Genomic DNA, 12,919 nt, shown 5'->3' on the forward strand with positions numbered 1-12,919 from the left:
CGATAACCTGCAGACAACCTGCATGGAAGCGAGTGCCACGTGATCCCTTAGATACAAAAGGAGCATGCATGTATCCAGATTGTATTCCTTCTTCAGGAAGTAGTTCAGTTCTAGCCAGTCATAAAGTTGGTGTTGTCGTCAAATAAAGATTACAAGCTGTTAGAGTGGCGGATTATAGGACGACACGCATTCCTAGAAAATCCGCTGTTTACTACTATGACGCCAAGATAATCTATAAAAACGCCTGAGAAAGATAGGAAAGACACTATTGCATCATTTCGCATACCTAGTTACCTATATTCGTTTTATATATTATGTCAGGATGAGGGATTGATGTACTGGCTAGTACTGAACATTCCCAATAGAATCAAATGATTCATTGTAGGTGTTGAGATTGGTTGAGCGATCTCAGGGGTCTCTATAATCGAACAATGGTGTGTTATGACACCATACTAGAAGGAAATTAGGTAAACGATGAATAAGCCTGTTCCGAAGGGTCCTAGTGGTATTTGACCATACTACCGCCGCTAAACGGAACAGTTGCCCCACAACCCGTCCGCAAATAGTAGATGGCCTGCTTTTAAGGAAACATAACTCTAGTAGAGGTATTTCGGGTCCGCATCAAACTATGAGGTTATGCAGTACAGCAGGAAAAATGACCAAACATAGATATTACATAGGACTGTTACTCTATTTCACGGCCTTGGCGTGTTCTTTTTACTGTTAATATATCAGGAGGGATTGCCAGCAACTAGCAGTGACAGGCCCATATCAGGTATGTGTGTCTTAGACCGGAGTCTATATGTCACGAGCACCTTGTCTAGTCTAAGACTGTTTGCTCTCTTTTTTGTTTGGTATATCAAACATGTTTGAGATAGGATAATCACTATTATTCCGCATTTGTGAGACGCATGGGAGGAGGCTTGCTCTTAAAATAATTTGGCGCAGTCCTTGGTAGCCAAGGGAAGTATGGAGACGCGGAAGCGATGCATCGGCGGGCACTAGAATGATATGTAGAGATCCCTGGAAGCGAACATTACGAAACGGTCACTACTCTCGATTTTCTTTAAATTTATTAAAACGACACAAGAAACATGAAGAGGTTTCATAATCCTAGGCCTGTATCTATAGCATTAAGTACCAAGGCAGCATACATGGTTCAGCAGCCCGTAGCAATTAATCGACACTTCTATATGCCACCAGTCATTCCCACCACTACCACCACCATTTCCCGGGAAAGGAGTCACTGTCTCCATTGTTGCAACATGTTTCTTTGCACACTTACTGCAGTATGAGATTCAATCATTTCTCAATTCAGTATCGAGACATCAATTTCTCTCTAGAGCAATTCTAATAGTCTCACAAGGTAACCATTATCACTGTCAGCAAGTCCCGAGGTACTGAGCTCAATTTTCAACAGTTTATTTATGCTTTCTCTAGACCCTTCTTTAAGGCCAAGGAAACCTGGGCCAGACAAAGCTAAACATATCTCCTTCAGAACATACTTATTGTACGAGACAGGGAGGGTTGTGGAGCATTTGATGGCAAGATCACGTTGAATCAGAATAATCTTTTCCCTTCTATATGTATTATTTCTGACAATGGCAGTATCTGAGAAGGGTCAGCAGTTGCCAGCAAAGCAATATTGTTTAGTGGCCTACTATCAGGAAAATCATGTACCCCTCTCCCACCTTCTTTCCCTCGCCCGTGCCTAAGCTTAGAGACCAAGCTTAACCAGATGTTCTTGTCCCTTGTCGGTGAAAAGAAGAAGTCCATTGTAATAACCAACTGCCCAAATCATAGGGTACCGCCAATGAAACCACATTGGATGCTCCGTGGCACCAAACCAGCCGAAATTTCGGTCAAGGTTATAACACAAATAGTTGCAAGAGCTGAGTATAAGAAGAGAAAGAATACCCGTGAAATGGGCTGCCTTTTTCCCGTAATGATGATCGACAATGAAGACGTTGATCAGACCCCCCCCATTGTCCCACCCATACCCAAGGGACAGAAAACCAAAGTCCACATAACTTTGTAGAAGAGATCGCGGGTACCGGTCATTATGAAAACACCAACTGCGAGGAAAATGATTTCGGCGAATAACGAATTAAGCCAAAAAAGCAGAAACGGGCGAATATAGATATTGCGGCGCTTCTCAATGACCTTGTTGTCTTGCTCCCCACTGATGAAGACTTGATAGTTAGATCCTGTCATCGTGGTTGTAACTTGGGATAGATTGAATAGGCTTTGAGAGGTGTGTTAGCATGATTTAATTCTTTGTCGAGAGTTTTATAATTAATCGGTGTGGGTTTGTTAACCACTTCTGCCTCGGTGTGGAGGCACTTTGACTGATGATTAGTTATCCCGAGGTTACGCATATACTACCGAGGCCATTCCTCGGTGTATAGACTAAAGACTCATATATTCAGAATAGCACCAGGTATTATAATCTATACGTACGGCCTATTCTTCCTTTTCCTTTATCGGTCCGCGTTCTTAGTATGTTCACAAAGGGCACACATCACTATAAACTGACCAGGCAGCATATAAAAGATCGAAATTAACTAGACTGTAAAGCTCAACGAGAAGCATGTCAACCGATGTAGCAAGAACGTTTCGAATCATGTGCTTATTCGAGAAAATGGGTCTTGGACTTCTTCAACTTTATCATGTCTCAAGATATTAATCAACATCTACCACAATGTGATTCTTGTACCACTGTAACCAGAATCAACAATGTACATATAAATCAGCGGTTTTGCATTTCGGGAACCAGCTATGGCGAAGATTTCTCGAACATCTATCTTGTGTTTTATATCGGAATTGAGTTTCCAGTAGGTAATTTCCCTCTTTGCGTCACTCGGTTGTCTACATTAGGACTGTGGCTATAGCGCAATTTAAACAAGTCTCTCAACAACAAAGACTCCATTATCTGTATTCATCCTTGTACAACTATTCTCAGCCAAGTAGGTCTTTGGCAAATGATGAGCATCAGCAAGTTTTACCAGCGAGATCTCGATAGCACCACGCTTCAACTCAAACGCTCAAGCAACCAATGCTTTAATGCAATCTCCTGTTCAGTTTCATGGAAATCACCAAACATGGGCCAGATAAGGGGTGCAACGTGACATTCCCTTTCACCAATGACAAGAGTGGTGTCAGGGTTTGATTTCTGTCGATATCAGTCACTGGATTCGAAGTTTCTAGGTTCATTTCCTCGACATACTTTGAATGTGGAAGTCCAAGATTTTATCGGGTCTAATAAGACTTCATCAGCACCTGCAAGTACTAAAGTCTGTTCCACTGGAACATTGCTCCACCAATCTCCCGGTGCGTTTACTGCCTCAATGTAGTTGTTTGATAGTTGTCCGTTGAGATACAACCGAGACCACTGGGCTGTGACTTCTTGTGCGTCGATATCTCTATGTTTGTTGAGTTTCACACTTGGCCATTCATGACTGAATGAGACCCAAGGGGATAGGAGAATGGCGCCCTTAATAGATTCGTTCATAACGAGATCAGACACATCGATTGAATGATGTTTTAAATGCGACAGAATCGCCAAACATAAACTACCTCCTGCCGAGTCTCCTGCGATGAGGACCTCACCAGGTGATCTCCCAACATCTTCTAGCACATATCGCAGGGTTTCGACTGCTTCGCCAAATTGGACTGGGTAAATCCCATGTGGTGTAAGTGTATACGTGCTATGAAACCATCCGGTTTCGATACCTGCATCTGCGAGAGATTCCTGGATTTTTGGCCAGAAGTATAGATAGGGCTCTGTTGCATCCATCGCGAAACCTCCGCCTTATAACAACAGTCAGCTTAGCCTGGTAAGGAACGATGGAAGTCTGCGTACCATGGAAGTAGATGACAATGTACTTGGCCAAAGGACTTCCAACCCAAAACCCCTTCACGCCACGGTTTGTGGAGACGAAATGAGGCTAGGTTCCATTCTTGTGGCAGTAGTCCTGGTAAATTTGGTCGTAAGATTTGAACAGAAATCTGAACTGTCATTAACGCGGCCAGCTCAAGATTCGGGAGACATACTGCAGTTGAAGCGGACTGAACCTTGTAGTAAGCTTTCAGAAATTAGCCTTGCCTGAGAGTGTCCACAGTGCGGTACAATACTTTCTTAACTGCCGCTTGGATTAAATGATGATGATAGTTTGATGCTCCTGAGCGGCCGCGAAATGGCCCCGCGATAGCAGCATACATTAGTCCTGCGGCTGCTAGATATCAGAAATGAGTAACAACTTTTGCTACACTGCGAACCTTACCAACGAACAACCAGCCAACAAAAGCATCCACCCTTTCCCACCACAAGAGTTGGCGGGTCATTGTAGTAATCTCGAATATAATCTGAAATTTTTCAAAACCGCTGATTTCCAATACCTCATTATATACAAATGCTGCTGTTTTGCTAGACGTTCCAAGGGCTGATTAGTATTCAAGTTTGTGGCCGAGGCCGAATCTCCCGGAATCCTCGGGTACGGCGGACGACAGCTGCCTAGGGTCAAAACTCCACTTGAGTACTTAATAGTGTGGGGTTTAGGATACCACTGTGGGTCCTGTGAAGCCGCTTATTCATCGTCCGCCCATTTCCCCATAGTATTTGCATTGTACTTCGGATTAACTGGGAAGTACGGTATTGACATACCGGATGATTACCCCTGGGGATTGACAGTTTCAATTGCACATGTAGAGTACTAGTAATACACCGGGGTTCTAGGTTGACATACAGTAATGAGATACCTTAGGTGTTTATTTTCTGCCAGCAATTTCATGTTGTGTCAATTGTCACGTGATGTTCATCGCACATATCAGGTTGCGATTCGCAGCATTGGCTTTGATGGGATCTGAGCGGTGAGTATGGCGGTGATGAGATGAGTGGGGTTGATGGTTGGTTCAGGGGATTTGACCCAGGACGCCGTCGTCCGCCGTACCTCGGGACCCCACCATCACATCTGTATGAGTTAATCACTACTCAGCCTTGGCAGCTCGGTAACACTCATAAGCATTGATGCCGCCACCGCACGTGTTCTTTTGCTGCAGCGTTGGTGGAGATCAAAATATGCCGTAATAATGAATAAATCACGAGAACACGCAGTTAACGATGCTTGCTAGATGTGTAAGCATGAACAACCTTTTCCCAATATTAGCGGACTTCGAAAGGCTCAATCACCCTTTTTCCCCAGCATTTTCGGCTATACTACCAACCTCATGTGACAACCAAGTCGCGACCGGTGCTTGGTCCAAGGCGACTTGTGTCAGCTAATCCCGGCTTCCGGCAGAATTTATCCGGATATAAGTCAGTGAGGCCGATTATGTAAACCACGGACAAACAAAATATACACATACCGTGCGCCATTGTGATGATGACAGGATGAGGAATTGGTGTAGTGGCTAGTACTGAACATGTCCAATATAATCAGATGGTTGATTGTAGGTGTTGAGATCGGTTGAGCGATCTCAGGGGTCTCTATCCTCGAACTATGGCGTGTTATGACACCATACTAGGAAATTGGATGAACGATGAATAAGCCTGTCCCGAAGGGACCTAGTGGTATTTGACTACTTCTTCAATTTGTCACACCCTCTCAGCGTTCACAACTCTCCAAAGTCCTTTGCTAATCTAGAAGACTTCCACTATCCTCCATGCGCATCAGTTGAATGAATCCTGCGTGCTTTTGACGCGGCAGCAGCTTTATGAGCCCATCCGCAGGCTAGCACATAGAGTTTTGCCTGCTCGAGAAACACAGGGTGAAAATCTTCCCAGGTTCCAGTAATCTCAGGCGGTGTGAAAGTAGTTTCCAAAGGATTCACTTTCTGTACCCGGAATGACCAGATTGCGAGTAAACTTATCCCGTAGCTGTCCAGTCCAAACGCTTCGTTCTTTATACATAAGTTCTGGGTCATTGTATACTGTTTCCTGGGGCGGTAATGCTTCATCTGGAGGTTCCAGCGGCTCAGGCGTGTTTTGCAGGCGCGGGTTCAGGCTCGGGCTCGGGCTCTGCTATAGGCGGGTCCCAGATGACATTCGAGCGACGAATTTTGCGTCTGGATCTTTTCTTATTTAGTTTTGTGACTTCCAGGGGAATTCGACCTTCGACCAGGTGAAATGAAGACGGGGTATAGTTTCTGAAATAGGCAAATTCACATAATCGAACAAATGTGTCGACATTGACCTATGACCAGTCAATGTGTCTCGTTTTGGCCTCAATCATTTCACCGTTCATGGGAGACTTAAGACTTTGGGAGAGCCCTGCTAAAGCAGAGGAATGAACAGTTATTTCCTTTTTTCCAGCACCTACTGTGAATTTGAACAGAGGCGAGACAAGGTATCTTCAAAATGTCAGACTCTGACTATGACAAACCAATAATGAGGTACCCGCCTCTCGAAAGAGCTCTCCACCCCCAGTGGTTGAAGTAAGAAAATAGTGGGACTGGAATTAATTGGGCTGTGAAACAGAAGTGTAGGTGCTGGAGGATCCGTGTACGTGTGGAATACGTAATAGCATGGAGTGCATGAATAGTAGTGGTGTGTATTGGAGAGGAAGGCAGCTACAGAGGAGAGATACTAGTGGAGCATGCAGGATGAGTCATCCACGTACAATCCGAATGAAAGGATTTGGGACATTTTGTTCGTAGGGAAAGCCTGATATGCACCCGGTGAGGGGGACATGTATCCTGATTAATTGGGTGTACTACTAATATGTTCGTGAGAGGAAGAGCGAGATAATGAAAGTACAGTACATTATGTATTCTCGTGTGCCCGGTCGTTGGAGCGCATCTCGGGGCTCTTTCTGGCTCATGTAGCTCGACTATTTGCAATGCTTATAATTGCGATCGCAGGTCATTTAACAGGCATAATCCAAACGCTTACTATAAACGTCGCAGTGACGGATCAGTGTGCATGTGAGCAGGCAAGAGAGACCGTGGAACTCTTTCTCTTTCGATGTCGGAAGAGGACCGCACAGCGGACGGAAATGCTGCAATGTACCCATACTCACCGGAGCAACATATCCTTCTTTCTGGGCGGTAAATCGCCTTCCGATCATTAGAACTGGACGCCGAACCTGGAAGCAGTGCGAGCCTTAATACGATTCGCAATCGCCACGGCCCGATTCGACGCGGCTTAACCACGCCAACCAACACAAATCAACCCTATCCCACCCCAACCCTAATCCAATCCCCACCAACTACCTTGTACCAGAGACGGTAGACGCGCTTTAATTGCCGAGGATAGGATGTTGAACGCTTGGAGAAGCACCTTCATAAGTCGTGTATATTTGGATCTGTGATAGTTGCCCTTTCAGTTCAGCCGGCGGGCGTTAATAAATTATGTGTGTGTGTACAACTGCGAAGGGATTTATCGTAATTCATGTATCAAGCCTCGTCGACTTTTTGCTGGTTTCAAGATTATCGTGAAATAAATGCTCTTGATCCAGTCAAGCTCCAGGTTAGGTAAACTAGAAAAGTGTTGAAGTTCGTTGAATTCAATAACTTTCTGCAGCTTCGAAGATTTGAATATATGGAAGAGTACCAGAGATATGAGAAAGATAGTTCCCGTCACTATTAAGGTCGTAAGCGCCATTACAGATAATTTACCAGACTGCGATCTAATTATATTGACTAGAGTGGTTAAAAATCCAGCTGCTGTATTCAATAAAGCTGGCCTATAGATTTCAGCTTGACCAATTCAGGCTTGGGATTAAACTCTCATATGAAGATGATATTAATCAGCCAGGTATAACTATCCTTGAATATAACGGAAAGTCTCCTAAGTATCAGACTACCAGCCATTATTGCTATCGTATTCTTATAAAGGCAAATATTGCATATACGGATTGCCGCAAGGGCGAGAATTGTTATTAAATATTGTTTCCCGAACCATCAATTTTTAGAACGGACTATATCTTTGGGTACTATCACTTCTGAAGCTGGCGACTGATATATGAATATCCGACAAAAAACATACTCGCCAAACTCGTCGGGCTGATACAAGTCAAAAACTCGGCAAAGACGAGGCTCGGCTACTCTCACATCCTCTCCATCTACTGAGTGAGTGGCCCATTTACTAGAGGCTGGGAACTAATGTAAGCTACTCATGGTGCCACGATGTAAAATCTTGGACCCAGGCGATGTTTGATTGGATGGGCTACGGCCTGGTTTTTCTCAATGCTCCCGACGAGGTAATAATCTACATCTGATTCCTTTTATTTTAGTTCTGCACCTATACTTATAGCGTAAAATGTCCTATTGGGGTATCGCTGGAATGCAGGGTGGGAATGTACGATGGAATGTATGGTGGAAATGCAGGGTCGAAATGCGGACATCAACCAATTCCTGCCTGATGGGCGGTAGCAACTTGAAAGGCTGGACTACATAAAACATCCATCCTGATTTGTAGTGAATTGTCTCTTTACGATAAACCCGAAATAACGCTTTCGCTGCCCCAAATCTTTTCGATGATTATGCGTTCCCTTTTCACAGCTCTATGCACTTGTATCTTCATCTGCCTTTCATCTGCTGCTACTATCAAGTATGACTGGCATGTAAGCTGGATCACTGCCAACCCTGACGGACTGCAACCACGGTTTGTACTCGCAGCAACTGAGGAAACTGGACAATTCTAACCATTTATAGTCCTGTTATTGCCATTAATGGAAACTGGCCTTCTCCTGCCCTCAGGGGAATGGTCAACGATACACTCGAAGTAACCGTTCATAATGAACTTGGAAATCAGTCACTATCGATGCACTGGCACGGAATTCATATGACGGGTAACAATAAAGACGATGGAGTTCCCATGGTGACACAATGTCCTATTATCCCGGGGGCATCATATACATATTTCATTCAGGTTTGACTAGTTCTATCCTGCCCACGGAAAATATCTAACGGATCTTTTAGCTCCGTCAGCCAGGGACCTACTGGTACCACAGTAAGCTTGATAGTCAACCAAAATTGCAAGTCCCACCTTACTGATCTAGTACATAGGCCATTCCCCGAGCCAATATGTCGATGGTCTTCGTGGTCCCCTGATAGTTGATGATCCCCATTCTCCCTACACTGCCAAATGTGATGCCGAGTTGGTCATGACTGTCTCTGATTGGTACCATGGTAATTTTAATCTACGAATTTGCAAGTTGAATACTAAATGGCCTATAGAACAAGGAGCAACACTGCAACAATACTACCTCTGTATGTCTTTCGGGGTATGACTTCAATAGCAACTAATAAAAGGAACAGCGCTACCAGGGAATCCAAACGCACTTGAACCAATTCCTGTTTCTGCTCTAATGAGTGACCAAGAAAGGCCGACCTTTCCTGTTGAAGCGAATAAGACTTACTATCTGAGAATTATTAATATGTCAGGATTCGCCCAATTCTACTTTCATATTGATGGTCACAATATGTCCATTATTGAGGCAGATGGCGTCTATTCTGTTGCTCAGCCAGTTGAAGATCTATACATTGCAACTGGTCAGCGTTACGGTGTCCTCCTAAAGACAAAACCAACTGCAGATCGGAACTTCGCAATTCTGGGAGCAATGGACCTCAAAGGGTTTCCAGGATCTGCACCCCCGCCACCCCATCCAAATGTGACAGGAGCACTGATTTATAACCGTATGGCTTAGTATATCTCCCTCAATATATATGAAAACTTTGCTTATGCTCTTTAGGTCATCTCCCATTTCCTTCGACGCCGTCTGTGGAGACTTTTACGACATTTGATGACTTCTGTCTAGTTCCATTTGACCAAATTCCTTTACTCGGACCGCCTGATCAACAAATCGTTCTCAACTTGAGTACATTCTCCCAGCTGGTCCCAGGAAACGAACAAAATCGGTGAAGCACCATCTTTCATTCTCTCACTCTCTTTGCCTCCCCTCTCCCCTAAGTGTATGGAGGAAGTTAGTGTTTTTTGCTGACTGGTATAAAGTGCGGGCTTCAATAATATTACCTTCATACCACAGAAGGTCCCATCTCTATACACTGCTCTGTCAGGTCACCAGTATGCTCTGAATCCTATGTTAGTTGTCCTTGCCCTCTTCCTTACTACTAGTAAGGCAACCTCAGGCCCGATTGATATACATTAACATACTAGTAATATAGTGTCTATGGAAATCATTCAAATCCCTTTGTTCTTAAGCCAGTGGTGCTTAAAAAGGGCGAGGTTGTTGAAATAGTCGTGTACAACTATGGTGAGTGAGGCGATCCACTATATCTAAGTCTCATCATTACTTCGAGGCCACTGACTAAATTATTAAAAAGATACTGGAATACATCCGATTCATCTTCACGGCCACACTGTTCAACTAGTGGGTCGCACCAATAGCACCTGCAACAATAGTCCTATCCCAATGAGGCGTGATACGTGGATGGAGCCGCGCTGGAATTCGTCAGACACGAACCATCCCTCCACCACGATCCGGTTTCAAGCAGATAACCCAGGGGTATGGTTTTTCCATTGCCATATGGAGTGGCATTTGGTGGCGGTAAGTATTGTTTCTTTAACGTTTTGAAAGATGCCTCTTTTCCTACACCAGCTAGCTCAGGCTATCAGTTGAAGCAACATGCTTTGCGGTAGATGACTGACTGGCTCGTAAATTAGGGAATGGATGTTATCTTTGTCGAAGACCCATTGGCTATTCAGAACGCACAGCCAAATATCCCAACTTCAATGGAGGAAATTTGCAAGAAGCAGAACATACCACTCAAAGGCAATGCGGCTGGGAATTATCCGGACTTTTTGAACCTCACAGGAGAGGTAGATATAGCTCCGATGGAATGCGGGTGTGTCTTATCTTCCTCCTCCTCTAGAATCAAAATTTACTATGTCGAGATGGAATGCTGATAATTATCTAGGGCTGCTTATCCTCCGTGTGTGGATGAGTCGTGAACGTGAATTGGAATTTGGTATGGTAGCTCTTGAGAAGATAGTGCCTTAATCATATATTATACTATCAAAAACTACTCTTGTATAGCCTTTAGGTCCTTATTAAGAGTATACTGATAGTTATATTGTTACAAGAAGTATATTTAAAGCTTATTACATCGTTTAATAAAGGTCCATGACTTCAGCCGAAGCCGTCATCGATGTGAGAGATGCAATGAACGCAGGATTTGACGGATTTGCCCTGAACACTCATAGTATCAACCCATCGGATACTTGGAATATCAACGCGCTGAACTACCTCTTTGCCGCTGCGTCAGGAACTGACTTCAAGTTACTCATCTCATTTGACATGAGCTGGGGCTTGGATGTCACAAAGCTTGCGGCCTTCTTAGCGCCCTACGCAAGCCAAGGCGCATACTACAAGACCAACGGTCAAACTTTCGTTAGCACCTTCACTGGCGGTACGATCTCCAACCCGCAATGGAATTCCGGATTTATTCAGCCAATGACCTCGACCTATGGGATCAAGCCATTCTTTGTTCCCGACTTTGATGATTTCTCTGGCTATCCCGATGGCGTTTTCGGCTCTTATCCTATCCTCAACGGTGTCTTCAGCTGGAAGTCTGCATGGCCAGCTCCCGGTAATACTCCCACCAACGTCAGCGGTCAGGTTGATTCAGCTGCTTTGCAGCAGGCTCGTGCCGCTGGAAAGCTCTACGTGATGCGTGAGTAATTCTTAGTTAATTATCGCGAGCAACCAACTGCTAATAAATTGATGATAGCAATGTCGCCATTACAATTCAAATACAGGGGTAGCGGCCAGGACTGGTACCGTGTCGGCGAAGTAAACCTGTCTGGGCGGATGAGCCAAGCCCTGCAGCTTCAGCCCTATTTCGTGGAAGTCATTACCTGGAATGATTCCGGCGAGAGTCACTACGTCGGCGACTTCTGGCAAGAACAGATTGCAGGCAGCAATATCGGAGACTATGCTACCGGGTATAATCACAAGGGCTGGTTGCAGGTCATTACGCCATTTATCAAAGCCTACAAGGCTGGCACGACGAGTATCTCTCAAATTGTTCCGCCTAGTACTAAACCTGTTGGTGCATTTTGGTACCGCCCTCTTTTGACTACTGCCAGCTGCCACTCTTCGATTGGTAATTATCAATCGGCTCGTGATGCGGTGAACTTTGCTGTTATCTTGCCTTCTACTGGGTATACCATCAATCTTTATAGCAACAGCCAGTTGATTGGCAGCTTTCTTGGTCAAAAGTGCTTGAACTATAACAATGTCTTAGGGCTGGCTATTGGAGGTGGGCAAATGATTCAGGTTGTTGATGGCTGTAATCACATTGTTGCATCAGCGACTGGGACAAAGAGTGTTCTAGCGCAGAGTGCTAATGCAACTTGCAACTGAAACTATGAGGTCGTGGGGCTCTCCTGAAAGCATGGTAATGCAGTTATGATGGTCTGGGACTGACGTCGATTTGAAGTTACTTAGGAATTTAATTCAACTGAAGGCTAGCTTGACACCTCACGGATAGAGCCAAATAAATGTTCCTGTGCGATGTAGATGTAGTCTTTGTCCTTAAATGGCATGGGCGAAGCTCGATTATTCCCGACTTTCTTGTTCCCGATATTTTCTAGTAGCTTCTTGGCCATTGTCTGTAGCGCTTGGCGGTGGGGGCAAATATCATAGTTAGATGCTGAGTACTGTACTACGATAGCTACTAAACCCTGGCCAAGTGAGCCACAACTGACTTAGGTCCATCCTTGAAACTTGCGCCCGATCTACATCAGATTAACTACTTTGGCCATGAGGTGACATCCTCTTTAGTCACACACAATTTCAATTCCATCAACATAGCTGTTGTCGCCGAATGTATCTCATTTGTTCCGGAAATCGACTGGATCTCCTACATCAGAGTCTTCACACCAACCCTTATTCCCGGTCTCGCCTCTCTTCTCTTCAAGTTCAACTAAACCAAATTGAGAACATACATTGAAGGT

The 12,919-nt window shown here is 44.6% G+C and overlaps 5 protein-coding genes across 5 annotated transcripts; 2 read left to right on the forward strand and 3 right to left on the reverse strand.

Annotated features, from left to right (window-relative positions):
* Positions 1-1,971: 1,971 nt before the first annotated feature.
* Positions 1,972-2,214, reverse strand: N7481_011957 (uncharacterized protein; the record flags this gene model as incomplete). The annotated part of the gene is made up of 1 exon (XM_057271176.1): positions 1,972-2,214. The coding sequence occupies one exon, from the start codon at positions 2,212-2,214 to the stop codon at positions 1,972-1,974; it is 243 nt and encodes an 80-aa protein (XP_057115364.1).
* An 817-nt stretch (positions 2,215-3,031) lies between these two features.
* Positions 3,032-3,796, reverse strand: N7481_011958 (putative epsilon-lactone hydrolase; the record flags this gene model as incomplete). Its single annotated transcript, XM_057271177.1, has 2 exons — positions 3,032-3,172; positions 3,227-3,796. The coding sequence occupies 2 exons, from the start codon at positions 3,794-3,796 to the stop codon at positions 3,032-3,034; spliced, it is 711 nt and encodes a 236-aa protein (XP_057115365.1).
* A 299-nt stretch (positions 3,797-4,095) lies between these two features.
* On the reverse strand, positions 4,096-4,344 carry N7481_011959 (uncharacterized protein; the record flags this gene model as incomplete). Its single annotated transcript, XM_057271178.1, has 2 exons — positions 4,096-4,235; positions 4,284-4,344. 2 exons carry the CDS (start codon positions 4,342-4,344, stop codon positions 4,096-4,098), a joined length of 201 nt encoding a protein of 66 aa, XP_057115366.1.
* A 4,136-nt stretch (positions 4,345-8,480) lies between these two features.
* N7481_011960 (uncharacterized protein) lies at positions 8,481-10,912 on the forward strand (the record flags this gene model as incomplete). Its single annotated transcript, XM_057271179.1, has 12 exons — positions 8,481-8,602; positions 8,653-8,869; positions 8,920-8,950; positions 9,007-9,129; positions 9,178-9,210; positions 9,259-9,636; positions 9,693-9,858; positions 9,953-10,042; positions 10,126-10,214; positions 10,285-10,508; positions 10,625-10,806; positions 10,879-10,912. The coding sequence occupies 12 exons, from the start codon at positions 8,481-8,483 to the stop codon at positions 10,910-10,912; spliced, it is 1,689 nt and encodes a 562-aa protein (XP_057115367.1).
* A 172-nt stretch (positions 10,913-11,084) lies between these two features.
* Positions 11,085-12,326, forward strand: N7481_011961 (glycoside hydrolase family 71 protein; the record flags this gene model as incomplete). The annotated part of the gene is made up of 2 exons (XM_057271180.1): positions 11,085-11,634; positions 11,692-12,326. 2 exons carry the CDS (start codon positions 11,085-11,087, stop codon positions 12,324-12,326), a joined length of 1,185 nt encoding a protein of 394 aa, XP_057115368.1.
* Positions 12,327-12,919: the final 593 nt, after the last annotated feature.

This window comes from Penicillium waksmanii (genome assembly GCF_028829765.1).
Source record: "Penicillium waksmanii strain IBT 27052 chromosome Unknown utg000010l:1.0-3698451.0:1.0-3701458.0, whole genome shotgun sequence".
NCBI lineage: Eukaryota > Fungi > Ascomycota > Eurotiomycetes > Eurotiales > Aspergillaceae > Penicillium > Penicillium waksmanii.